This window comes from Corythoichthys intestinalis, chromosome 8, assembly GCF_030265065.1.
Source record: "Corythoichthys intestinalis isolate RoL2023-P3 chromosome 8, ASM3026506v1, whole genome shotgun sequence".
In the NCBI taxonomy this organism is placed as follows: domain Eukaryota; kingdom Metazoa; phylum Chordata; class Actinopteri; order Syngnathiformes; family Syngnathidae; genus Corythoichthys; species Corythoichthys intestinalis.
Genome location: NC_080402.1, coordinates 2,360,605 through 2,387,201, shown reverse-complemented (window position 1 = coordinate 2,387,201; position 26,597 = coordinate 2,360,605). Strand labels below are relative to the sequence as shown.

General features: G+C 43.6%; 3 protein-coding genes across 5 annotated transcripts in view; 2 read left to right on the top strand and 1 right to left on the bottom strand.

Moving 5' to 3' along the window:
* Positions 1-11,792, bottom strand: part of gatb (glutamyl-tRNA(Gln) amidotransferase, subunit B) — a 47,889-nt gene extending 36,097 nt beyond the window's left edge. For 2 of the 3 annotated variants that reach the window (XM_057843216.1, XM_057843217.1), the window contains exons 1-3: positions 11,634-11,792; positions 10,951-11,104; positions 10,766-10,879 (exon numbers count right to left, since the gene is read on the bottom strand). In XM_057843216.1, the coding sequence (XP_057699199.1) occupies positions 10,766-10,879; positions 10,951-11,104; positions 11,634-11,779 (414 nt within the window). In that variant the 5' untranslated portion in view covers positions 11,780-11,792. The remainder of the gene's footprint in view (positions 1-10,765; positions 10,880-10,950; positions 11,105-11,633) is intronic. The other variant, XM_057843218.1, reaches the window with a different exon arrangement.
* A 2,861-nt stretch (positions 11,793-14,653) lies between these two features.
* Positions 14,654-15,472, top strand: dctpp1 (dCTP pyrophosphatase 1). The gene has a single exon (XM_057843221.1). It carries the CDS (start codon positions 14,729-14,731, stop codon positions 15,185-15,187), a length of 459 nt encoding a protein of 152 aa, XP_057699204.1. The 5' UTR covers positions 14,654-14,728; the 3' UTR covers positions 15,188-15,472.
* Positions 15,473-16,901: 1,429 nt separating this feature from the next.
* lap3 (leucine aminopeptidase 3) lies at positions 16,902-25,759 on the top strand. The gene is made up of 13 exons (XM_057843219.1): positions 16,902-17,095; positions 17,166-17,281; positions 17,359-17,474; positions 17,548-17,602; positions 19,740-20,005; positions 20,073-20,237; positions 21,106-21,264; positions 23,461-23,585; positions 23,653-23,741; positions 23,846-23,948; positions 24,012-24,091; positions 25,060-25,172; positions 25,560-25,759. The coding sequence occupies exons 2-13, from the start codon at positions 17,186-17,188 to the stop codon at positions 25,744-25,746; spliced, it is 1,554 nt and encodes a 517-aa protein (XP_057699202.1). The 5' UTR covers positions 16,902-17,095; positions 17,166-17,185; the 3' UTR covers positions 25,747-25,759.
* The last annotated feature ends 838 nt before the right edge of the window (positions 25,760-26,597 follow it).

Sequence of the window (26,597 nt, the reverse complement as noted above, 5' to 3'; positions counted from 1 at the left end):
CCCCCCTGTTTTTAATGCACCACACACCAAGGTTGTGGGATGGTTGGGACCTGCTGGGGGGGGGGGGGGGCCTCACGGCTGCCTCCTCACCACAGGCCCCGCCATCCCTGCACCTTTTTTAAATGCACCACACACATCATACTCCACAGGAGAGCTCTGGCAAAGGGCGGTGGGACGGGCGGCTGGACAGAAACTCCATGCTGCGGTCCCACTGCCCCAAGCCAAGCTCTCCTATTTTAATGCATACATTGCACTACCCTCCCCTCACACCCCCATCACGGTGCTGGGTGATGGCTGCCAGTCGGGAACCTGGCAGCCACAGTAATAGGGTGGTAGGTGGGTCCCACACTTTTTCTATATGGCGTGGCTCCCGGGGTGTGGCCTCCCCTCTGCCTCGGCTGCCGGCCGCGGGAGTGGGTTGGGGGGTCGGGTCTCCGATCTTGCGTCGCCCCATGGCAGTCCCTGGGCGTTCTCCTGCCTCCGCCTTCCCCTCTCTTCTCTGGCTGGGCGTCCGCCCTGCGCTCCGTCGCGGGTCGCTGGCTGGGCGCCGGTGTATCAGCGGGGTGTCGCCTGCACCGGCGGGGGGCCCTGCCTTGCCTGGGGCTTGGTGGGCCGCTGGGGGTCCCGTGGCGTGCCGTGCCGGTTGGGGGGCTGTGGCTCGTGGTCCGGGTGGGCGGGCGGGGGTGGGTGTAGGCGTGGGGTTGGTGATGCGTCCCCTCCTGCCATCCCTGAAGGCCGGTTGATGGGCGCGCGGGTGGCCCGGGGGACCACCCTGGGTCCCGGGGGGGGGTGACGGTGGCTCCTTTGCTGGGCGGTTGGAGGAGGGATGGGCTGCGCATGGATCCCCCCGCCCCCCCGCCCGCCCTCCCTCCCCGGGCTGGCTGGGTGTGGGCCGTGGCCCTGGGTTGGTGCCCGCGCGGTCTCTCCGCCCGTCTGCGTGGCTGTCGCGCGCCCGGTGGGGCTTGCGTGCTGCTGGATGTGGTAGGGCATGCTCGGGTTGGGGGTTCCGGTGCCGGGATTGGCGATGTGGCGGCGTAGGGTTGGTCGCCAACGGGCTTTCACTCATAAGAGATTCACACGATTACTGGGTTCTAGATCACAGAACTGATTTGTGTACACTCTACCCCTTTCAATCACTTAGTTTATAGTCTTATAGACACCCCCACCCCCATTCTCCTCTTTCACTGGCCAATAGGCCCCCACATGGTGTAAACCGGAAATACATCTCGCTGACGATAGCACCAGCATATTAGTAACTAGTTTAGATGTTCAATGTATTTCTTGTTGTTGTTTGTGTATGTGTTTCTTTTCTTTCTTCTCTTGTATTTCTTTTCTTCTGTCCCCCCATAATCCCTTCCTGTTCGCTGCTTTGTCATAATAAAAAGGTATTTTGAATGATCACAATGGGAGTATGTCAGACTCTCAATGTGAAACATTAAAACTGTTCAGAATCCGGGCACTTAGACTTCCATTCTCTGTGTCAAATAGCTGAACAGGACAGGTTTAAAAAAAAAAAAAAAAAAAAAAAAAAAAGAAAGTCACTCATTTTTTTAAATATATGTCCAGTTCTTTTCAGGTTGGTCATTGTAGTTTCAAGACCTTTTAAAATACTTATTTTACGGCCCATGTCCACATGTCTCTGTCTGTTGCTGTGATGACCCTTTATTCGCTCCTTTTTTGTAGTCCTCTGTCCAATAGGGGTTTTTATCTCTTAGGTGTGTGAATGTAAAGAGGCAACTTTCGCGCATGTTAGGTTCTAATGAGATGATTAGAGAGGACGATCTGCCACCACCCTGACCTGCACACTGTCCGAGTTGCGTGACGTCCGAGTTGCGCTAGATTGCGAGGGCCCGTTCAGTCCTGCTTGCAGGCCTAGTTATTATTATTATTCTTCTTTCTTCATGGCAAATGAAAATGGCCAATTTGGAGGCCTGAACATGCACGAAAAGTCACCAAAATTTGCACATACGTGCAGATTCGCGTAAATTTCGATAATCTTGCGTCGTTTTGAAAAAATGTCAAAAAATGGCTCAGTGGCGCCCCCTTGACCCTTAAAATTTTCAAAAAGGCCTCTCCTCTCAGGTTTTCAACGTAGAGCAATGAAATTTGGGGAGTAGATACCTTATGCCTAACTGTTCAAAAAAGCCTCTTGCACCCATATTCCAAATCCAACAGGAAATCGGGTATTTTGGATCGAATGTGAAATTTTTTCGGTTCACAGTTGGAGTTTACGTTTGGAGGCTTGAACATGCACGAAAACTCACCAAAATTTGCACATACATTCAACTTTGCGTAAATTTTGATAATCTCCAAAAAAATTTAACAAAATGGCTCAGTGGCGCCCCCTTGAAATTTTCAAAAAGGCCTCTCCTATTAGGTTTTTTCAACGTAGAACAATGAAATTTAGTGAGTCGATACATTGTACAAAACTGCTCCAAAAAGTCTCTTGCACCCATATTCCAAACCCAACAGGAAGCTGGAAATTTTGGGTCAAATGCGAAATTTTATCGATTTACATTTGAGACCTTGTCGCTGAAGGATAAAGTTGGATCGTCTTCAAAATTGGTCAGACTATTCAGGAGACCTATGAGATCTTAAGTTTTCAAAATGGTGTGTTTTCATTCAAGGGTCTGGCCTGGGCGTGGTCCCAAAGTCGGCCATTTTTAGGCAAAATACCAAATTCAGAAAATGATTAAAAACTCCGTGATCCAACGTTCAATCTTTTTCATTTTTAGCATGTTTATGAGATATCCCAGCCTGAACACGACTGCATTGAAATATTACCCATTAGGCCTGGCGCCCCTAGTGGAAACAGGAAATGGCCTTCTTTACGAGACAGGCTCCTCCTCCAAGGGAAAAAAATCTTTTGACCTCAAACCTGTTTCAGGGGAGACTCAAGACATGTGTTCAGGTGCCTGATGAAAAATATTGAGGTTTCGTTGAAGCGGAGAGGTCCAAACTGGAAGTGAAAATGACCGTCAACAATTTGTCTCGCCAAAAACTTTGAACAGTCATAACTCGGCAGATATGCAACATATCTGCGCCAAACTTTCCGTGTTTGTTGAGAGTCATACCCTGAAGGTTCTTGTAGGGGTCATTTGCATCAACTCTACAGTGCCAACTAGTGGCGACAGAAAGAAGTTTTAAAAAAGGCCTTTCCTGTTGGGTTTTTTCAACGTAGAGCAATGAAATTTGGGGAGTAGATACCTTATGCCTAACTGCTCAAAAAAGCCTCTTGCACCCATATTCCAAATCCAACAGAAAATCGGGTATTTTGGATCAAATGTGAAATTTCTGTCCATTTCTAGTACAGTTTACATTTGGAGGCCTGGACATGCACGAAAACTCACCAAATTTTGCACATACATGCGGCTTTGTGTGGATTTCGATAATCTTGCAACGTTACAAAAAAATGTAACAAAATGGCTCAGTGGCGCCCCCTTGAATTTTTCAAAAAGGCGTTTCCTATTAAGTTTTTTTAACGTAGAGCAATGAAATTTGGGGAGTCGATACCTTGTGCAAAACTGCTCCAAAAAGTCTCTTGCACCCATATTCCAAACCCAACAGGAAATCGGGTATTTTGGATCGAATGTGAAATTTTTATCAATTAACAGGGTGCACATTTGAGACCTTGTCACAGAGGGAATCAATTGGATCATCTTCAAAATTGGTTAGACAATTCAGGAGACCTATGAAATCTAAACTTTTCAAAATGGTGTGTTTTCATTCATGGGTCTGACCTGGGCGTGGTGCCAAAGTCGGCCATTTTTTCGGCAAAATGACAAATTCAGTAAAGGACTAATAGCTCCTTGAAACAACGTTCAATCTTTTTCATATCTGGCATGTATGTGCGGGATCCCACCCTGAACACGAGTGCATTGAAATATTACTCATTAGGCCTAGCGCCCCCTAGTGGGAACAGGAAATGCCTTTTTTACGAAACAGGCTCCTCCTCCAAGGAAAAAAAAATCTATTCACCTCAAACCTGCATCAGGGGAGCCTGAAGACATGTGTTCAGGTGCCTGATGAAAAATACTGAGGTTTGGTTGAAGCAGAAGGGTCCAACAGGAGAAGTAAAAATGACTGAAGCCATTTCGTCTCACCACAAGTTTTGAACAGTCATAACTTCTACAACATATCTGCGCCAAACATATCGTGCTTGTTGAGTCATAGTCTGAAGGGTCCTGTAGGGGTCATTTGCATCAACCCTACAGCGCCAACTAGTGGCAATAGAAAGTCACTCATTTTTTTAAATATATGTCCAGTTCTTTTCAGGTTGGTCATTGTAGTTTCAAGACCTTTTAAAATACTTATTTTACGGCCCATGTCCACATGTCTCTGTCTGTTGCTGTGATGACCCTTTATTCGCTCCTTTTTTGTAGTCCTCTGTCCAATAGGGGTTTTTATCTCTTAGGTGTGTGAATGTAAAGAGGCAACTTTCGCGCATGTTAGGTTCTAATGAGATGATTAGAGAGGACGATCTGCCACCACCCTGACCTGCACACTGTCCGAGTTGCATGACGTCCGAGTTGCGCTAGATTGCGAGGGCCCGTTCAGTCCTGCTTGCAGGCCTAGTTATTATTATTATTATTATTAGGGCCCGAGCACTAGGCGTGCGAAGGCCCTATTGTAATGCAAAGGATTATTATTATTATTATTATTATTATTCTTCTTTCTTCATGGCAAATGAAAATGGCCAATTTGGAGGCCTGAACATGCACGAAAAGTCACCAAAATTTGCACATACGTGCAGATTCGCGTAAAATTTGATAATCTTGCGTCGTTTTGAAAAAATTTCAAAAAATGGCTCAGTGGCGCCCCCTTGACCCTTAAAATTTTCAAAAAGGCCTCTCCTCTCAGGTTTTCAACGTAGAGCGATGAAATTTGGGGAGTAGATACCTTATGCCTAACTGTTCAAAAAAGCCTCTTGCACCCATATTCCAAATCCGACAGGAAATCGGATATTTTGGATCAAATGTGAAATTTTTTCGGTTCACAGTTGGAGTTTACGTTTGGAGGCCTGAACATGCACGAAAACTCACCAAAATTTGCACATACATGCAACTTTGCGTAAATTTTGATAATCTACAAAAAAATTTAACAAAATCGCTCAGTGGCGCCCCCTTGAAATTTTCAAAAAGGCCTTTCCTATTAGGTTTTTTCAACGTAGAATGATGAAATTTGGTGAGTCGATACATTGCGTAAAACTGCTCCAAAAAGTCTCTTGCACCTATATTCCAAATCCAACAGGAAGTCGGAAATTTTGGATCAAATGCGAAATTTTATCGATTTACATTTGAGACCTTGTCGCTGAAGAAAATAGTTGGATCGTCTTCAAAATTGGTCAGACTATACAGGAGACATATGAGATCTTAAGTTTTCAAAATGGTGAGTTTTCATCCAAGGGTCTGGCCTGGGCGTAGTCCCAAAGTTGGCCATTTTTGGGCAAAACACCAAATTCAGAAAATGATTAAAAACTCCGTGATACAACGTTCAATCTTTTTCATTTCTAGCAAGTATATGAGATATCCCAGCCTGAACACGACTGCATTTAAATTTTACCCATTAGGCTTGGCGCCCCCTAGTGGGAACAGGAAATGGCCTTCTTTACGAGACAGGCTCCTCCTCCAAGGGAAAAAAATCTATTGACCTCAAACCTGTTTCAGGGGAGCCTCAAGACATGTGTTCAGGTGCCTAATGAAAAATATTGAGGTTTTGTAGAAGCGGAGAGGTACAAACTGGAAGTGAAAATAACCGTCAACAATTTGTCTCGCCAAAAACTTTGAACAGTCATAACTCGGCAGATATACAACATATCTGCGCCAAACTTCCCGTGTTTGTTGAGAGTCATACCCTGAAGGTTCGTGTAGGGGTCATTTGCATCAACTCTACAGTGCCAACTAGTGGCGACAGAAAGAAGTTTTAAAAAAGGCCTTTCCTATTGGGTTTTTTCAACATAGAGCAAGGAAATTTGGGGAGTAGATACCTTATGCAAAACTGCTCCAAAAAGTCTCTTGCACCCATATTCCAAATCCAACAGGAAATCGGGTATTTTGGATCGAATGTGAAATTTTCATGGGTTCACAGTAAGAGTTTACATTTGGAGGCTTGAATATGCATAAAAACTCACCAAAATTTGCACATTCATGCGGCTTTGGATAACGTTCGATAATCTTGCAACGTTACGAAACAATTTAACAAAATGGCTCAGTGGCGCCCCCTTGAATTTTTCAAAAAGGCCTCTCCATTTAGGTTTTTCTCACATAGAGTGATGAAATTTGGAGAGTCAAAACTTTGTGCAAAACTGCTCCAAAAAGTCTCTTGCACACACATTCCAAATCCTACAGGAAATCGGGTATTTTGGATTGAATGTGAACTTTTTATCGATTTACAGTGTGCACATTTTACACCTTGGCACCTAGGGAATTAGTTTGATCATTCTCAAAATTGGCGAGACTGTTCATGAGGCATATGAAATCTTAAGTTATAAAAATGGTGTGTTTTCATTCACGGGCCTGACCTGGGCGGGGCGCCAAATTCTTCCATTTTTTCGCCAAAACACCGAATTCGGAAAATGACTGATAACTCCCTCATACAACGTTCAATCTATTTTAAATCTGGCATGTGTGTGAGGTATACCAGCCTGAGCAGGACTGGATTGAAAATTTACCATTTGTGCCTGGCGCCTCCTAGTGGGAACAGGAAATGCCCTTTTTTACGGGACACACTCCTCCTCTAAAGGAAAAAATCAATCTACCTCAAACCTGCATAAGGGAAACCTTAAGACCTGTCTTCAGGTGCCTGATGAAAAATATTGAAGTTTCGTTGAAGCGGAGGGGTCCAAACAGGAAAGTGAAAATGACTGTCAACAATTTTTCTCTCCAAAAACTTTGAACAGTCATAACTCGGCAGATATACAAGATATCTGCGCCAAACTTCCCGTGCTTGTTGAGAGTCATACCCTGAAGGGCCTTGTAGGGGTCATTTGCATCAACCCTACAGCGCCAACTAGTGGCGATAGAAAGTCACTCGTTTTTCCAAAACATGTCCAGTTCTTTTCATGTTGGTCATTGTAGTTTCAAGACCTATTAAAATACTTTTTTACGGCCCATGTCCACGTGTCTCTGTCTGTTGCCGTGACGACCCTTTGTTCGCCATTTCAAGGAAATATTTTTTTTCAGAGATTCAGGGAGCTTATAGAGCCACAATAGTTGGCACACTTGGTCGAATTGGCCCAGTTAGAAGATTAATTTTGGTTTTGAATAAGGGCTTGGCTGCACAGCTCAGTAGTGGCTCCTTTTTTGTAGTACTCTCTCCAATAGGGGTTTTTATCTCTTGGGTGTGGGAATGTAAATAGGCGACTTTCGAGCATGTTAGGTTCTAATGAGATGATTAGAGAGGAGGATCTGCCACCACCCTGACCTGCACACAGTCCGAGTTGCGTGACGTCCGAGTTGCGCTAGATTGCGAGGGCCCGTTCAGTCCTGCTTGCAGGCCTAGTTATTATTATTATTATTATTCTTTCTTCATGGCAAATGAAAATGGCCAATTTGGAGGCCTGAACATGCACGAAAAGTCACCAAAATTTGCACATACGTGCAGATTCGCGTAAATTTCGATAATCTTGCGTCGTTTTGAAAAAATGTCAAAAAATGGCTCAGTGGCGCCCCCTTGACCCTTAAAATTTTCAAAAAGGCCTCTCCTCTCAGGTTTTCAACGTAGAGCAATGAAATTTGGGGAGTAGATACCTTATGCCTAACTGTTCAAAAAAGCCTCTTGCACCCATATTCCAAATCCAACAGGAAATCGGGTATTTTGGATCGAATGTGAAATTTTTTCGGTTCACAGTTGGAGTTTACGTTTGGAGGCTTGAACATGCACGAAAACTCACCAAAATTTGCACATACATTCAACTTTGCGTAAATTTTGATAATCTACAAAAAAATTTAACAAAATGGCTCAGTGGCGCCCCCTTGAAATTTTCAAAAAGGCCTCTCCTATTAGGTTTTTTCAACGTAGAACAATGAAATTTAGTGAGTCGATACATTGTACAAAACTGCTCCAAAAAGTCTCTTGCACCCATATTCCAAACCCAACAGGAAGCTGGAAATTTTGGGTCAAATGCGAAATTTTATCGATTTACATTTGAGACCTTGTCGCTGAAGGATAAAGTTGGATCGTCTTCAAAATTGGTCAGACTATTCAGGAGACCTATGAGATCTTAAGTTTTCAAAATGGTGTGTTTTCATTCAAGGGTCTGGCCTGGGCGTGGTCCCAAAGTCGGCCATTTTTAGGCAAAATACCAAATTCAGAAAATGATTAAAAACTCCGTGATCCAACGTTCAATCTTTTTCATTTTTAGCATGTTTATGAGATATCCCAGCCTGAACACGACTGCATTGAAATATTACCCATTAGGCCTGGCGCCCCTAGTGGAAACAGGAAATGGCCTTCTTTACGAGACAGGCTCCTCCTCCAAGGGAAAAAAATCTATTGACCTCAAACCTGTTTCAGGGGAGCCTCAAGACATGTGTTCAGGTGCCTGATGAAAAATATTGAGGTTTCGTTGAAGCGGAGAGGTCCAAACTGGAAGTGAAAATGACCGTCAACAATTTGTCTCGCCAAAAACTTTGAACAGTCATAACTCGGCAGATATGCAACATATCTGCGCCAAACTTTCCGTGTTTGTTGAGAGTCATACCCTGAAGGTTCTTGTAGGGGTCATTTGCATCAACTCTACAGTGCCAACTAGTGGCGACAGAAAGAAGTTTTAAAAAAGGCCTTTCCTGTTGGGTTTTTTCAACATAGAGCAAGGAAATTTGGGAAGTAGATACCTTATGCCTAACTGCTCAAAAAAGCCTCTTGCACCCATATTCCAAATCCAACAGAAAATCGGGTATTTTGGATCAAATGTGAAATTTCTGTCCATTTCTAGTACAGTTTACATTTGGAGGCCTGGACATGCACGAAAACTCACCAAATTTTGCACATACATGCGGCTTTGTGTGGATTTCGATAATCTCTCAACGTTACAAAAAAATGTAACAAAATGGCTCAGTGGCGCCCCCTTGAATTTTTCAAAAAGGCGTTTCCTATTAGGTTTTTTTAACGTAGAGCAATGAAATTTGGGGAGTCGATACCTTGTGCAAAACTGCTCCAAAAAGTCTCTTGCACCCATATTCCAAACCCAACAGGAAATCGGGTATTTTGGATCGGATGTGAAATTTTTATCAATTAACAGGGTGCACATTTGAGACCTTGTCACAGAGGGAATCAATTGGATCATCTTCAAAATTGGTTAGACAATTCAGGAGACCTATGAAATCTAAACTTTTCAAAATGGTGTGTTTTCATTCCTGGGTCTGACCTGGGCGTGGTGCCAAAGTCGGCCATTTTTTCGGCAAAATGACAAATTCAGTAAAGGACTAATAGCTCCTTGAAACAACGTTCAATCTTTTTCATATCTGGCATGTATGTGCGGGATCCCACCCTGAACACGAGTGCATTGAAATATTACTCATTAGGCCTAGCGCCCCCTAGTGGGAACAGGAAATGCCTTTTTTACGAAACAGGCTCCTCCTCCAAGGAAAAAAAAATCTATTCACCTCAAACCTGCATCAGGGGAGCCTGAAGACATGTGTTCAGGTGCCTGATGAAAAATACTGAGGTTTGGTTGAAGCAGAAGGGTCCAACAGGAGAAGTAAAAATGACTGAAGCCATTTCGTCTCACCACAAGTTTTGAACAGTCATAACTTCTACAACATATCTGCGCCAAACATATCGTGCTTGTTGAGTCATAGTCTGAAGGGTCCTGTAGGGGTCATTTGCATCAACCCTACAGCGCCAACTAGTGGCAATAGAAAGTCACTCATTTTTTTAAATATATGTCCAGTTCTTTTCAGGTTGGTCATTGTAGTTTCAAGACCTTTTAAAATACTTATTTTACGGCCCATGTCCACATGTCTCTGTCTGTTGCTGTGATGACCCTTTATTCGCTCCTTTTTTGTAGTCCTCTGTCCAATAGGGGTTTTTATCTCTTAGGTGTGTGAATGTAAAGAGGCAACTTTCGCGCATGTTAGGTTCTAATGAGATGATTAGAGAGGACGATCTGCCACCACCCTGACCTGCACACTGTCCGAGTTGCGTGACGTCCGAGTTGCGCTAGATTGCGAGGGCCCGTTCAGTCCTGCTTGCAGGCCTAGTTTTAAATGGTTTCTATTTTTGAAATTTTAATAATTTATTTTTTTAAATAAAAAAGGGGGGGCAATGTTTATATATCTGTCGTTCTGGATGAAAACTATTTTTATATTTTGCTTCATCAAAAAAAAAAAAGATATTCTTTTTTGTCAAAAAATAGATTTCAAAAAACAGTAAATATTCTCATTTTAATTTTTAAAAAAAGTTATTCTTTAAAATTTTTTTTAATTTAAATTTTAAATTTTCAAACTTTTTTTCATTAAAAAAGGCAAAGTAAATATTCTTATCTTAAATTTTTTTAAAGTAAAAAATAAAAAATAGTAAAAATTATAAATTTCTATAGTTCTGGGTTGTTTCTGTAAAAAGATATACATTACTTTGTATCATTTAAAGGAAAAGTTTTTTTTTTTAAAGAATTAAATCTTACCAATTTAAAAAAAAAAAAACTTTTTTTTTTTTTTTTAAAACACTGGGAACGTTCATTCGGTGCCATTTCAAATTGATTGGACGTCAACTAAAAATACAACTCATTTCAATTCAAACCAGAATACTTGACTTCAATACTAACAGGCAAATCGGCGTAGAAGTAGTGCTTCCTGTCAAAAAGCGATGTCTCGTTGATGCGGCAGTTGAGCGCCAAGCCCGTCGTCACGGCTGCCTCCACGCATCGTTTGTTCAGAACCTGGCCGGACACACACACACAAAAAAAGTGATTTATTAAGGAACTATAATGAGTTTATGATTAAAACTTACAGGTAACGTGCCAGGTAAGGAAGCGTCGAAGAAGGACACGAGAGAGTTCGGCGGAGATAGAAATTGGACTTGCGAGCCGGAGAACATTTTAGTTCGAGAGTGAATCTGGGCGTGGATCTCCAGGCCGACGACGCCTTCCAGGTGCGTGGGAACACTGGAAAATAAAGGTGCTGCCACCCTTAAAGTTCAAATGGATTGGACGTCCACTAGTGATAAACGTATTCCAATTAACAGCAGAAGGATGAAAAGAGCTTGTTTTTCTGTTTATTAGTTGTATTGTACAATATCCTGGAATTATTTTTTGACCCTTGCATTGCTTATCGTATCGTGAGCTACAAAGAGGTTCCCACCCTTAATGACTACAGCGACAAAGTTGCAAAATTCATCCAAAGAAAGTTCTAGTTAAATCTAGTTTGTAAAATGCATCAAACATAATAAACTTAAAAATTTGCAAAGCTAACGAGGCAAACTTGTACTATCACGATAATTATTTATACAAAGCTAATATATTCATATATGCTAATCAGTACTTATACAGGAGAATATGAAGAGATAAATGAATAAAATATTAGGAGTAAAAAACAAAACAAAACATGAATGACCATGACAACAGTGCCAGCCTGTAGATAAGCTAGGTTAGCCGCGACACACCATTATACCACATTTTTATCGTTTTCACCAACCTTCTATTGTTATGCAGGAGCTGACTATCATTTCGCGAAGATTCCAAATTTAATCTCCGTATAGTAAAAGACGTATTAGGACACAATAATAACGTTCTTTTAATCATTTTGAACCGAAACGGTACAGCAGCAGCGGAGGCTGCCATGTTGGTTTATAAAGCGCGGCTACCTATGGGAAATGTAGTTCTAAAGGCGTTGTTGTTGTTTTTACATTAGTAGGTTTAAACTACAAATCCCAGGGAAGAATAAATAGTACATGCCCGTGTTAACTTTTGGCGCTGTTCACTTAGCGTCAAGTTGCATTAAGAAAGAAAAACAAATAAGCGGAAACGTTATGTGTAATTCAACAAGCATAAAGTTGCAATGTCATGGCAAAAAGTAAAAAGTTATACAACAAAATTGTTATTTTTCTCAATGATAGCAAAAGATTGGCAGTGTTTTGATATGTGGGGATTACTCGTGCGTGGTGCACAAACGCACTAACAATCTGCACAGTATGTGGTGCGTACAAGAAACTATCTAGTACACACCAGATAGTTTGTGGTGCACACTAGAAACAATCTGGTGTGCACCAGATAGTATGTGGTGGGCACAAGAAACTATCTGGTACGCATGAGAAAGAATTTGGTATGCAACAGATAGTATGTGGTGCACACTAGAAACTACCTGGTCCGCATGTGTAACTATCTGGTGCGCACCAGATAATATGTGGTGCGCACAAGAAACTATCTGGTACGCATAAGAAACAATTTGGTACACAACAGATAGTATGTGGTGCACACTAAAAACTACCTGGTCCGCACGTGGAACTATCTGGTGTACACCATATAGTATATGATGCGCACTAGTAGAAACTATCTGGTGCACACCAGATAGATAAAAAAAATACATTCTTTAAGATATAAAGCCCTAAAGGGACCTAGACAAGATTAAAATATATTTAAACCATCTTTTGCGCACCAGATAGTATGTGGTACGCACAGGAAACAATCTGGTGCGCATCTGAAACAATCTGGTGCATACCAGATAGTATGTGGTGCGCACAAGAAACTATCTGGTACGCATGAGAAAGAATTTGGTATGCAACAGATAGTATGTGGTGCACACTAAAAACTACCTGGTCCGCACGTGGAACTATCTGGTGCACACCATATAGTATATGATGCGCACTAGTAGAAACTATCTGGTGCACACCAGATAGATTAAAAAAATACATTCTTTAAGATATAAAGCCCTAAAGGGACCTAGACAAAATTAAAATATATTTAAACCATCTCGTGCGCACCAGATAGTATGTGGTGCGCACAAGAAACTATCTGGTGCGCACCAGATAGTGTATGAAGCGCACTAGAAACTACCTGGTGCACACATGCAATAATCTGGTGTGCACCAGATAGTCTGTCATGCGCACTAAATATTATCTGGTGTGCACCAGATAGTATGTGATGCGCACTAGAAACTACCTAATGCTCACCAGATAGTGGTGCACACATGCAATAATCTGGTGTGCACCACATAGTCTGTCATGCGCACTAAATATTATCTGGTGTGCACCAGATAGTATATGATGCACACTAGAAACTACCTAATGCTCACCAGATAGTGCATGATACGCACTAGAAACTATCTGGTGCACACGTGCAATAACCAGATAGTATGTGGTGCGCACGAGAAACAATCTGGTGCATACCAGATAGTATGTGGTGCGCACAAGAAACTATCTGGTATGCATAAGAAACAATTTTGTACGCAACAGATAGTATGTGGTGCACACTAGAAACAATCTGATGCGCACCAGATAGTATGTCATGCGCAATAGAAACTATCTGGTATGCACCAGATAGTATGTGGTGCGCACTAGAAACAATCTGGTGCGTACGAGAAGCAATCTGGTGCGCACCAGATAGTATGTGATGCACACTAGAAACTATCTGGTGCTCACCAGATAATATATGGTGCACACTAGAAACAACCTGTTGCGCACCAGATAGTATGTCATGTGCACTACAAACTATCTGGTGCGCACCAGATAGTGTATGAAGCGCACTAGAAACTACCTGGTGCACACATGCAATAATCTGGTGTGCACCAGATAGTCTGTCATGCGCACTAAATATTATCTGGTGTGAACCAGATAGTATGTGATGCGCACTAGAAACTACCTAATGCTCACCAGATAGTGGTGCACACATGCAATAATCTGGTGTGCACCACATAGTCTGTCATGCGCACTAAATATTATCTGGTGTGCACCAGATAGTATATGATGCGCACTAGAAACTACCTAATGCTCACCAGATAGTGCATGATACGCACTAGAAACTATCTGGTGCACACGTGCAATAACCAGATAGTATGTGGTGCGCACGAGAAACAATTTGGTGCGCACCAGATTGTTTCTAGTGCACACCACGCCAGATAGGATGTGGTGTGCACTAGAAACAATCTGACAGACCAGACTGGTGCGCACCAGGTTGTTTCAGATGCGAACCAGATTGTTTCCTGTGCGCACCACATACTATCTGGTGTGTACCAGATGGTTTAAATGTATTTTATTTCTGTCTAGGTCCCTTTAGGACTCTATTTTTAGTTTATATATGTTGTTTTATATCGACTTTCAGCATAAATGTAACTAAAGAAGGCAGTTTAAAGTGTGTGCTATCCCTCAGCCATCATTTTTCCTTTACTATTTGATCTCTTACGAGAAGGCATGTTTGCTGGAGGTCAAAATTTCTTTTGATGGCAAAATTAAAAAAAAAAAAAAACTTGTCGCATCAGCTATCTTTTCTGTTTACACTCGCTTGGAACGCTTTGAGGTCGCAACTGGTACCATCCGAGTGGGATAATGCTGATTTCCCACTTTCAACGAATGCAGCAGAAATACCATCTTTCCCAGAGCATGTGAAGGCAGCAATACACGTTCAAGCGTGGTCTCCCTCGGATAGTGTAGTTTTTAAAGGCGTGTTACACACGTGAGATGCTAGTATTTAAACTACAAGTCCCAAAGTGTTCGTAAAAACGACGCATTTCCGGGTTGGCGCTTGGCGGGACCGGTCATTACGTGAGCTCCGAGTTTCAAGGCAACTAACTTCAACATGCTGGCAACAAACGGAAATAAATTTGAAGATGGTCCCGTGAACGGAACCGCTTCACATGCCGATACCTCGGCGAAGGAGCGCTTCACATTTAGCCCGGAGCCGAGCGTGGAGGACATCCGTCGCTTGCAAGCAGAATTCACCGACGAGCGTGACTGGAACAAGTTCCACCAACCTCGCAATCTGCTCCTGGCAATGGTGGGCGAGGTAGGCGAAGTGTCGGAGCTTTTCCAGTGGAAGGGCGAGGTGGCCGAGGGCCTGCCCGACTGGAGCGACTCGGAGCGGGAGCAACTCGCCCACGAGCTGAGCGATGTCTTCATCTACCTGGTGGAGCTAGCCGAGAAGTGCCGCGTGGATCTGCCCCAAGCCGTGCTCCGCAAAATGGCCCTGAACAGACTCAAGTACCCCGCCAGCAAAGTTCACGGCTCGGCAAAAAAGTACACTGAATACAAGGAGTGACTTTGAAGTTGTTTTGGACTTTTGGCAATCATGACTTCGGATGCTTTTTTTTTTTTTTTTGACATCTGGAATGGTGTTTGAACGTTAGAGACAGTTGACTTTTTTTTATTTTTTTTAGATTTTTATTTCCAAGGCTCATGTAAATTCTTATAAAAGAGAACCCGTACACATGTAATTTATAAATTCTTGTGACGTTCAGGCACGTCACGGAAAACTTGTTTCTTCTGTTTTGTTTACATGAGCGTTTGTTGAAGCACATAACCAAAGTAAAGGTTCTTTAACAAACATAACCTTTTTGACTTATTCACTTCTAAAAGGAGTCAAATATGGGTCTTTTACACGACAAACAACACTCTTTTTACTATTTACTTGCATGTGTTTTGAATCCAAAACTATTTTAATCGTTTTGTACCTTTTATAGGAAAACACATTTTAAAGCAACATTAGGTCACTTTTCAACCTTTTATGAAGTATGTTCATATATCTGAGGGGGTCTGTATCTCTTTCAACGGCAATAATTAACTTTGAAGAGGGTGGCAGGAACCCTGCCACACAAAAAAAAAAAAAACAAATGTGCTTACTGTTTGGAGTGCGGAAATACGTTACAAAATCAAACGTTTCTTATTGCAACATCATCATATGCTATTGTTTAGCCACAACTGGATTAATTACCTCATTACTATTCATCCTTTACACAGCCGCTGGAAACAGAAATGTCATTTAATCCATCCGCAAGTGACCGGGAAATCAGGATTTCATGACATTGTGCGCCAGTCATCATGGGAAATGCAGTCTTGAGGCAAAACACCACCACTTTTGTCCACCTGCGTCGCTAAAATTGACTAAAACTCAAAAGTTACCTAGTGTTGCTTTAATATCGTACTTAAATAGAATATAAAGAATTGGCCACCGGGAGGCGGTGTAATACTGTATAGTCATGTAGTCACAAGCTAGTAACTGAAGGTATGAGTCAATTTTCATATGGGATCAAGAATATACAACTTGAGTAGTGAGCCCAGCCCTAATTACTCATTGACAACTAATCAGTTATCAAATTTATTGACAACTATAATAGTTTAGAGGCAATGTTGACCTTTTTTTTTTTTTTTTTACACTTGGTTAATATTCCATTTTTTGTTGGATTTGTTTTAAACTAAACAATCAAACATGGATAAATCTTACATATTGTTTTTTAATTGTATTGATGCATTTTTTTTAATCTATTTAATATAAAAAAAAGAATTAAAAAGGAAACCAAAACTAAATATCTAGAGCTCTGTAGTCTTCAATGATAAAATAGTTCAATAACCCTAACCCATTGTCCAACTTATTTCAGATCAGTTTATTAATTGTACTACACATTAAAATCCAAAATGTTAAGCCCAGAGTAATATAACTGTAAGATTTCCTTTGCCGTCCAATTTTAAAACAAAAACAAACATGCAGTCGCTTGGAGATGGCGTCACCAAACAAGTGCCGTTCATTGCTCCCGGTATCGTTTAAAACTCATGTTTGTGACCTTTAACGCAGTGTTCTGCTTGCAATTTCGGGTCTTACTTTAATATTTTCGACTATGAAGTGCACCTTGATTTAATTATTTATTATTACGTGGGCTTTCTGTTGCTTTTATGTTTAAAAACAAACACTATTGTTAGTTGACAGAGTCGCTAGTAGATGACGTCAACAAACAGCGCCGTCCACAGTCCTCCCGCTTCGTTTCAAACTCATGTTCGTGACCTTTAACGCAGTATACTGCTTGCAACTTATTTTCATACCTTCGACCATAAAGTGCGCCTTACTTTATTTTTTTATATAATTACGTTGGGTTTCTTTTGCTTTTCACTTTAACATGTAAACACTTCTGAGCGTTGGCTCGTACATGACGTCACCAAACAGCGCCGTCCGCAGGTATCTGAAGCTCATCATGTGCGCGACATTTAACGCAGTATACTGCTAGAACTTTGTACTTTGCCCTCAGATTAGCTCGAGATATCGAATATGTTCCTTTTGAGGAGAGCTGTCGCGCTGCCACTTTCGCGGCCGAACTGCTGTCGGACATTTTGTTCCACGCCAACTCTCCAAATGGAAAGAAAAGTCAGTTGAAAAAACTCCTCGTCTTTCCGAAATCTCGCGCTTTGAATGAACGACACTCATTTGATGTTGGTCTGCAGGGTTTGGTGCTCGGAGTGTTCGAGAAGAAGGGAGAAGAGAGCAGCCCATGTTTGACGGAGGCAGCGGAGGCTTTTGACCGCAAAGTCTCCGGGAAGCTCTCCGAACTCCTGAAAATGTTCGTTTTACACTCTAAATTAAGTTTTAAAATATCGTTAGATGATTATTTATGCCACGATGTTTCTGTGCAGCTCTGGACCATCTCTGAAGAAGGGAAAAAGCAGAGTGTTCTATGGCGTCCACGAGGTTAGGAATTAGAAAATGCAATATCTGGAGAAAATGGCTCACATCCTGTTGATTGTTTCTCACTACCTGTTCACTTTGCCGGGTTTTAGGGTCACTTCCTTCCCAAGTAATTACCTGCTATCGATGGGAAATCACAGGAAGTGACCCGTAAATGCCCCAAAAGCAACAGGAAGTGACCCGTGAATGCACCAGCATCAACAGGATGTGACTGTGAATGCCCCAAAATTAACAGGAAGTGACTGAAAATCGACCTGAAATGTCCCAAAATGAACTCCTAGGTTGTCATTAACAGCGCTAGACGATTAGCCCCTCCCATTTGAAATTGATTGGACGTCTCATGCTGTCAATGGCACAGAAACCATTCGCAGCCAGTGTTTTGGGGGCAAATACAGGTCACTTCCTGTTGATGTTGAGTCAAGTGAAGTGACCCGTAAATGCACCAAAATCAACAGGAAGTGACCCATAAATGCACTAAAATCAACAGGAAGTGACCCGTAAATGCACCAAAATCAACAGGAAGTGACCCATAAATGCACTAAAATCAACAGGAAGTGACCCGTAAATGCACCAAAATCAACAGGAAGTGACCCGTAAATGCACCAAAATCAACAGGAAGTGACCCGTCAATGTCCCAAAATCAACAGTAGGTGACCCGTCAATGTCCAGAAATTAACAGGAAGTGACCCGCAAATGCTCCAAAATCAACAGGAAGTGACCCGTAAATGTCCCAAAATCAACAGGAAGTGACACGCAAATGTCCCAAAATCAACAGGAAGTGACACACAAATGTCCCAAAATCGACAGGGAGTGACCCGCAAATGTCCCAAAATGGACAGGAAGTGACCCGTCAGTGCACATAAATCGACAGGAAGTGACCAGTGAAAGCACCAAAATCAACAGGAAGTGGCCCGAACATGCCCAAAATAAATAGGTGACCCGTCACTGTCCTAAAATCAACAGGAAGTGACCTGTCAATGTTCCAAAATCAACAGGAAGTGACACCTCAATGTCCCAAAGTTAACAGGAAGTGACCTGTAAATGCACCAAAATCAACAGGAAGTGACCCGACAATGTCCCAAAATCAACAGGAAGTGACCCGTCAATGTCTTAAAATTATCAGGATGTGACCCGTAAATGCACCAAAATAAACAGGAAGTGACACGTAAATGTCCCAAAATCAAGACGAAGTTACCCACAAATGTCCCAAAATCGACAGGAAGTGAACCGCAAATGTCCCAAAATCGACAGGAAGTGACCCGCAAATGTACCAAAACCGACAGGAAGTGACCCGTCAATGCACCAAAATCGACAGGATGTGACCAGTGAAAGCACCAAAATCAACAGGAAGTGAGCCGTACATGCCCAAAATAAATAGGTGACCCGTCAATGTCCTAAAATCAACAAGAAGTGACCCGTCAATGACCCAAAATCAACAGGAAGTGACCTGTCAATGTCCCAAAATCAACAGGAAGTGACCTGTCAATGTCCCAAAATCAGCCGGAAGTGACCCCTCAATGTCCTAAAATTAACAGGAAGGGACCAGACAGTGTCCCAAAATCAACAGGAAGTGAGCCGTCAATGTCCTAAAATTAACTGGAAGTGATCCGTAAATGCGCCAAAATCCACAGGAAGTGACCCGTAAATGTCCCATAATAAAAAAATATTTTAAAGCATTAATTCCTGGGTCACTTCCTTTTCATTTGGATTATTTCCTATTGAATTTGGGGCATTTCTTGGTCACTTCCTGTTGATTTTGGATCACTTCCTGTACATTTTGAGACATTCCAGGGTCACATTTTTAATCATTTCCTGTTGACTTCAGGTCACTTACTGTTTACTAGTGACTTGTTGATTTTTCCTGGTCACTTCCTGTCAGTTTTGGGCACATATGTATCACTCCCCGTTGGTCACTTTCCTGGGTTTTGCTGCATTCCCAAGTGTATTTTTTTGGGTCAAAAATGACAACCAATGGAGGTTTGAGTGAACGGAAACGTTGAAGGTGCTGAAGGAAAAATTTGTACGTTTTTGCAGGACAAGGACAAGTAAGATGATATGCATATTGATGCCATTAGAAATAAATTGGGCTTTTTTACCATGTCACCAAAAAATGTGAGTCGTGACTCATTGGCGTTTCCAGGACTTCCCGTGCGTTGCGGTGGTGGGTCTGGACCAGGCGGGGGCGGGCGTGTGCCAGGCGGAGAACTGGGACCGGGCCAAGGAGAACGTCCGGCAGGCCGTATCGGCTGGCTGCCGGGTCCTTCAGGAGCTGGAGGTCACCCACGTGGAGGTGGACGGCTGCGGCGACCCTCAGTCGGCGGCCGAGGGCGCCTTACTGGGGCTCTTTCACTACGACCGCCTCAAATCCAAGAAAAAGACCAAAGTCACCGTGCGCCCTCATGACAGGTTACCACAAAAAACGTTTACATCTAAGATTCTTTTTCGGAGTACTAAATGTCGATGCGTTTTTTAGCGGCGACGCGACGGCGTGGGAGAGAGGAGTGCAATATGCCGAAGGGCAAAACCTGGCCCGCCTCCTCATGGAAGCCCCAGCCAATCACATCACTCCAAGCGCTTTTGCCCAGACCATTGAAGAGAGGCTGTCCCAATATGGTGACCGGGTCGTCGTTAAAAAGAGGTAGGTTATACCTATATTTTGGCTCACAGTTAATTTTGGGCTATTCACGGGTCACTACCTCTTTTTGGGTCACTTCCTGTTGATTTTCGGGTCACTTCCTGTTGATTTTGAGTCACTTTATTTTTGATTGTCTTAGCTTTCATATGAGCCATTTCTGAAACCAATTGAATAATTAAAAGTCAGGTCATTAGCAATTGTTTCTACAAAATGGATAAGCGACAAGACTTTTGTCAGGGACTGTAGAAACCAGTAATCGTGGGAATCCCTTGTGAGTGTAAGCCCGTTGGCAACCGACCCTACGCCGCCCCAGCGCCAAACCCGGCACTGGGATCCCCCACCCGAGCGCGAGCCCCACCAAACACACGACAGCCACGCAATGGAGCGGAGATGCCCTGCGGCCGCCAACCCAAGACCACGCCCCCCACGCCACCAGCCCAGGGAGGGAGGATGGGCGGGGGGTTGGGGGCCAGCGCAGCCCATCCCTCCTCCCGCAGCCCAGCAAAGGAACCATTTCTGGCCATTTCAAGGTCACCTACTGATTCTGGGCCACTTCCTATTGATTTTTGGTCATTGCCGTGGTCACTTCCTGATTTTGGGTCACTTCCTATTCATTTTGGGGCATTCAGGGGGCACTAGTGCTTTTTTGGGTCACTTCCTGTTGATTTTTGGGCGTTTTCAGGCAACTTCCTATTGATTTTTGGGGCATTGCCGGGTCACTTCCTGTTTATGGGTCACTTTTGGGATCCACCTTTTGAGATGAAAAGTATCACATTACGTCATCATTTCGATACTTTGTCACACCACTAGTTGGCATGACTGAGGCGAGAATATATATAAACAGAGCTGCCTATATTTTTCCTCCTCTCAGATCTCAGGCATGGATCGAGGAGCAAGGGATGGGCGCCTTTCTCAGCGTGTCCAAAGGCTCCGAGGAGCCCCCTGTCTTCCTGGAGCTGCACTACAAGGGCTTGCCTGACAGCGCCCAAGCCCCGTTGCTTCTCGTCGGCAAGGGCATCACCTTTGACAGGTAGGCCATAGATAATTTCACGGAGAAGCGTGAATTGAAATGTGAGTTTATGACAAATGTCCCCGATTCCATTGACCCACATGTAAGTCGATGCCATTGACAGCCATGGACGTCCAAATTTCCCATTCGTTTCCAGTAGCATTAACATTGCATTGAGGCCAATTTAGACAGATGCCATTGACGGCCATTCATCTCAATTCTATTGATGCCAATGGACTTGGATTCCATTAGCCACGTTTACATGCTGACTTTTATTCATACCGATTCAAATCATTCTGAATGGAAATTTCAGATCAGCTGTTTACATGTCACTTCATCTATTCCGATCCCGCGTTTACATGTGACTGCCTTTATTCCGAAAGGACGTTTGACAACTGCCGTCTGACATGCGCAGATTAATCAAAACAAAGCGTCACGTTGCAAAACATGGAGATCGATCGTCAGAGTGCTGCTGTTTTGCTCTTTTGCCTTGTAGTAGCCGGTTGTCAGCGTTTTCCACCATTTCTAATCTGGTCAACGCTCCGGTCTATTCTGGCTTCATGTAACCTCTCGTGAACTTTTTTAAATAGTTCACTGTTCCTCGTTTTACGCCCGTCTAAGCAAGCAATTATATTCAATTCTTTTAAAGTTTGAATTAAATACAAACTTTCCGCCGGACTCCAATTAGGTGCGCTGTGCTTAGAAGCCATGTTGCAAGTGACGTTACTTACGTCACCAAGTGACGTCACCACGTCAGTACGGAGCATGTGCAGAAAGAACGCAACCAGACACCATTCTCTTCCCTGTTTACATGATATAATTTTACTTCTAATCGGTTTGGGAAAAGTAATATTCCACCCCTGTGAATCGGAATGAAATTCCATTCGGTTTGGGCCTGTTCATTCCGAATCAGGTGTTTATATGGAACACATTTATTCGGTTTGAACAAATATTCCGATTGTAATTGGAATATTTGGCTCCATGTAAACGTGGCAATTGACAGCCATGATTGTTGATTCTATGGATGCCAATATACTTAGATTCCATTGACGCAAATGTAAGTCAATGCCATTGACGGCCATGGACGTCCAAATTTCCCATTCATTTTCAATGGCAAAAAAAACATGTCCCCAAATCAACAGGTACTGACCAAATATCAATAGGACGTGTCCCCCAAATGTTCCCAAATGACCTGATATGACTAGGACACGCCCCCCAATTGACCTGATATGACCAGGGTAAGCCCCCCAATTATCCCCAAATGACGTGATATGACCAGGACACGCACCCCAAATGACCTGATATGATTAGGACCCCCCCCCCCCCAAATGACCTGAAATGACCAGGTCACGCCCCCCCCCCCCCCCCCCCCCCAAATGTCCACAAATGACCTGATATGACCAGGACACGCCCCCCACCCCACAAATGTCCGCATATGACCAGGGCACCCCCCCTCAAATGACCTGATATGACCGGGACACCCCCCCCTCAAATGACCTGATATGACCGGGACACACCCCTCAAATGTCCCCAAATGACCTAATATGACCAGGACAAGCCCCCCAAATGTCCTGATGTGACTAGAACACGTACCCAAAATGTCCCTAAATGACCCGATATGACCAGGACACGCCCCCCAAACATCCCCAAATGACCTGATATGACTAGGACACGCCCCCCCAGTGACCTAATATGACCAGGACACGCACCCCAAATGTTCCCAAATGACCTGATATGACTAGGACACGCCCCCCAAATGTCCACAAATGACCTCATACGACCAGCACAGGCCCCCAAATGTCCCCAAATGACCTGATATAATCAGGACACGCCCCGCAAATGTTCACAAATGACCTGATATGACCAGGACACGCCCCCCAAATGTCCACAAATGACCTGATATGACCAGGACACACCCCACAAATCTCCCCAAATGACCTAATATGACCAGGACACGCCCCTCAATGTTCCCAAATATCCAGATATGATCAGGACGCGTCCCCCAAATGTCCCCAAATGACCTGATATGACCAGGACACGCCCCCCCAAATGTCCCCAAATTAACAGGTAGTGAGTGGCCTGATATTGTCCCGGAAATGTCCCCAAACCAACCTGGGCAGGGCTAAGGTCTGTATCTCCACACAACAAAAGCCCCAGAGTAATTTCTCCAGAAATTGCAGTTTCTAGTGGCACTGTAGTGCTCTAATTTTGTTCCAGTGGCGGCATTTCTCTGAAGCCGTCGGCTTCCATGGACATGATGCGAGCTGACATGGGCGGCGCCGCCACCGTGTGCGCCGCCGTAGTGACGGCAGCGGCCCTGGAGCTACCTCTCAACGTCATCGGTACCGCCTGCTCTTCTTCTATCATAAACCTCCTCAAAATACTCAATTTTTTTCCTTCCTTGGGCAGGCTTGGCTCCACTTTGCGAAAACATGCCCAGCGGCAAGGCCACCAAGCCCGGGGACGTCGTCACGGCCAAGAACGGGAAAACCATTCAGGTGGGCGGACATTTTCTAGTTGATAGATTGCTCTGAACGGTTTCGACGTCAATGACAGCCAACAGGTCAAATATTTTTCTTCTACGGGTTGACCTATACGCTAGGTGGACAACACGGACGCGGAGGGAAGGCTGATCCTCGCCGACGCGCTGTGTTACGCACACACCTTCGACCCTAGGGCTGTCGTCAACGTGGCTACGCTAACAGGTGCGACTCTGGCAACGTCTAGCGAGCGAGCATAGTTTGACGGTGTTGCTGTCCTTTGCCAAGGCGCTATGGACGTGGCGCTGGGTTCCGCGGCGACCGGAGTCTTCACCAACTCTGATTGGCTGTGGGAGCAACTACATAAGGTCCAAACACTACACTTAATTTGTCATTTTCATATTTGGGTTTTTCAGAGTAAAAGTAGATAGTTTGTAAATAATGTATTTTTAAGTCATTATAAAGGTAAGTGGAAAACACCATTTGTGGAGAAATTGCCATGTTTTATGCCACATGGCAAAAAAAATGCCAAAATCCATTTTGCCACATGGCAAAAAAAATGCCAGATGGCAAAATCCATTTTGTCACATGGCAAAAAAAAATGCCAGATGGCAAAATCCATTTTGTCACATGGCAAAATCAATTTTGCAACATGCCCCCCCTCAAAAAAAAAATGCCACAAACCAAAATCCATTTTGTCACATGGCAAAATCAATTTTGCCACATGGCAAAAAAATGCCACATGGCAAAATCCATTTTGCCATTTGGCAAAAAAATGCCACATGGCAAAAAATGCCACATGGCAAAATCCATTTTGCCGCAAAAAAAATGCCACAAGGCAAAATCCATTTTGACACATGGCAAAAAAATGCTAGGTGTCAAAATCCATTTTGCCGTATGGCAAAAAATGCCACAAGGCAAAATCCATTTTGACACATGGCAAAAAAAAAGTCACATGGCAAAAAATGCCACATGGCAAAATCCATTTTGACACATGGCAAAAAAATGACTCATGGCAAAACCCATTTTGACACATGGCAAAAAAATGCCACGTGGCAAAATCCATTTTGCCGCATGGCAAAAAAAGAAGCCACATGGCAAACTCCAATTTTACACACGGCATGGCAAAAAATGCCACATGGCAAAATCCATTTTGACACATGGCAAAAAAAAATGTCACAGGGCAAAAAATGCCACTTGGCAAATACCACTTTTCGTTCTCGGCCCTGCTGACAATGAGTTCAAAGGAGTGGTGAAGCAAGCATCTCCATGCTATTTCTCCAGAAAAAGCATTTTCTGATGAAGTTGACAAAAATTGTGGCCTTGGCTTTCGTAGGCCAGCGTGGTGACAGGGGACCGCGTGTGGCGGATGCCGCTCTTCCAGCACTATACCAGTCAGGTGACGGACTCCCAGCTGGCCGACCTCAACAACATCGGCAAGTACAGCAGGTATGTATCTCACCCAGCATCCACATAATTTGTAAAAGGTGCCCCAGTCAAAATGATTGGACCTCCAGCGCCCTCAGTGGCACTGAAACCACTCACAGCCAGTTGTCCTGGTTTGGTGGGCATTTACAGCTCACTTCCTGTTTGTTTTAGGGGAAATTACAGCTCACTTCCTGTTGATTTTGAGTCCCTTCTGCTTCATTGGGGGGGTATCCCTAGGTCACTTCCTGTTCAGTACACCAAAATCAACAGGAAGTGATCTGTAACTGCCCCAAAATCAACAGGAAGTGACCAAAAAGCAATTGAAAATGACATGAAATGGACTTAAATGAACACATTGGCTGCCATTGATGGACATACGGTCGACGTCCAATGTGTGTCGATCTCCAGGTCGGGCGGTGCTTGCACGGCGGCGGCGTTCCTCAGGGAATTTGTCACCTGCCCTCACTGGGCTCACCTGGACATCGCGGGAGTGATGAGCAACAAGGACGAAATCCCCTACTTGAAAAAGGGCATGTCGGGAAGGCCCACGCGCACCCTGGTGGAGTTTGCCGCCGCCTTGGCGTACAACAAATAAAGCACAAACAGCACACTCGTCCCTTTGTCTAAGTTACTTTAACTTTACTTTTTACCGTGGGGTGGTCTTGGGTCACTTCCTGGTCATTCAGATCACTGAGGTTAAATTCCAAATCACTTCATGCTGATTTTGAGGCATATCTGGATCACTTCCTATTTATTTGGTGGCATCTCTGGGTCACTTCCTATTTAGGTTCAACTCTAGGTCACCTGTTTGTTTTGGGGGGCATTTATGCATCACTTCCTGTTGATTTGGGGCATATCCGGGTACCTTCCTGTGTATTTGGGGGTATAACTGGGTCACTTCCTGTTCATTCAGATCACTTAGGTTATATTCCAGGTCACTTCTGTTGGTTTGGGGTGTTTTTGTCACGTTTTTGTCACTTCATGTTCATTTTGGGGCACTTCTGGGGCACTTGCTGAGAGATGGCAAGAACCAAAAGTGGTATTTGCCATGTGGCAAAATGGATTTTGCCATGTGACATTTTTTGCAATTTTTTCTTTGGCATTTGGCATTTTTGCCACATGGCAAAATCCAGTTGGCCATAGGGCAAAAAAAAAAATGCCGCATGGCAAAAAAAATGCCACATGACAAAATCAATTTTGCCACAGGGCAAAAAAATGGCACATGGCAAAATCCATTTTGCCAAATGGCAAAAAAAATGCCACATACCAAAATCCATTTTGCCACGCGGCAAAAAAATAGCACCTGACAAAATCCATTTTGTCACATGGCAAAAAAAATGGCACATGGCAAAATGCATTTTGCCACACGGCAAAAAAATGGCACAAGGCAAAATCCATTGTGCCACATGCCAAAATCCAGTTTGCCGCATGGCAACAAAAATGCCA

Coding starts and splice junctions, on each gene's coding strand:
- dctpp1 (XM_057843221.1), top strand. CDS start 14,729: ATGCTGGCAACAAACGGAAATAAATTTGAAGATGGTCCCGTGAACGGA.
- lap3 (XM_057843219.1), top strand. CDS start 17,186: ATGTTCCTTTTGAGGAGAGCTGTCGCGCTGCCACTTTCGCGGCCGAAC. Junction 20,006..20,072: donor ACCGTGCGCCCTCATGACAG/GTTACCACAAAA, acceptor TGCGTTTTTTAG/CGGCGACGCGACGGCGTGGG. Junction 23,949..24,011: donor CAACGTGGCTACGCTAACAG/GTGCGACTCTGG, acceptor TCCTTTGCCAAG/GCGCTATGGACGTGGCGCTG.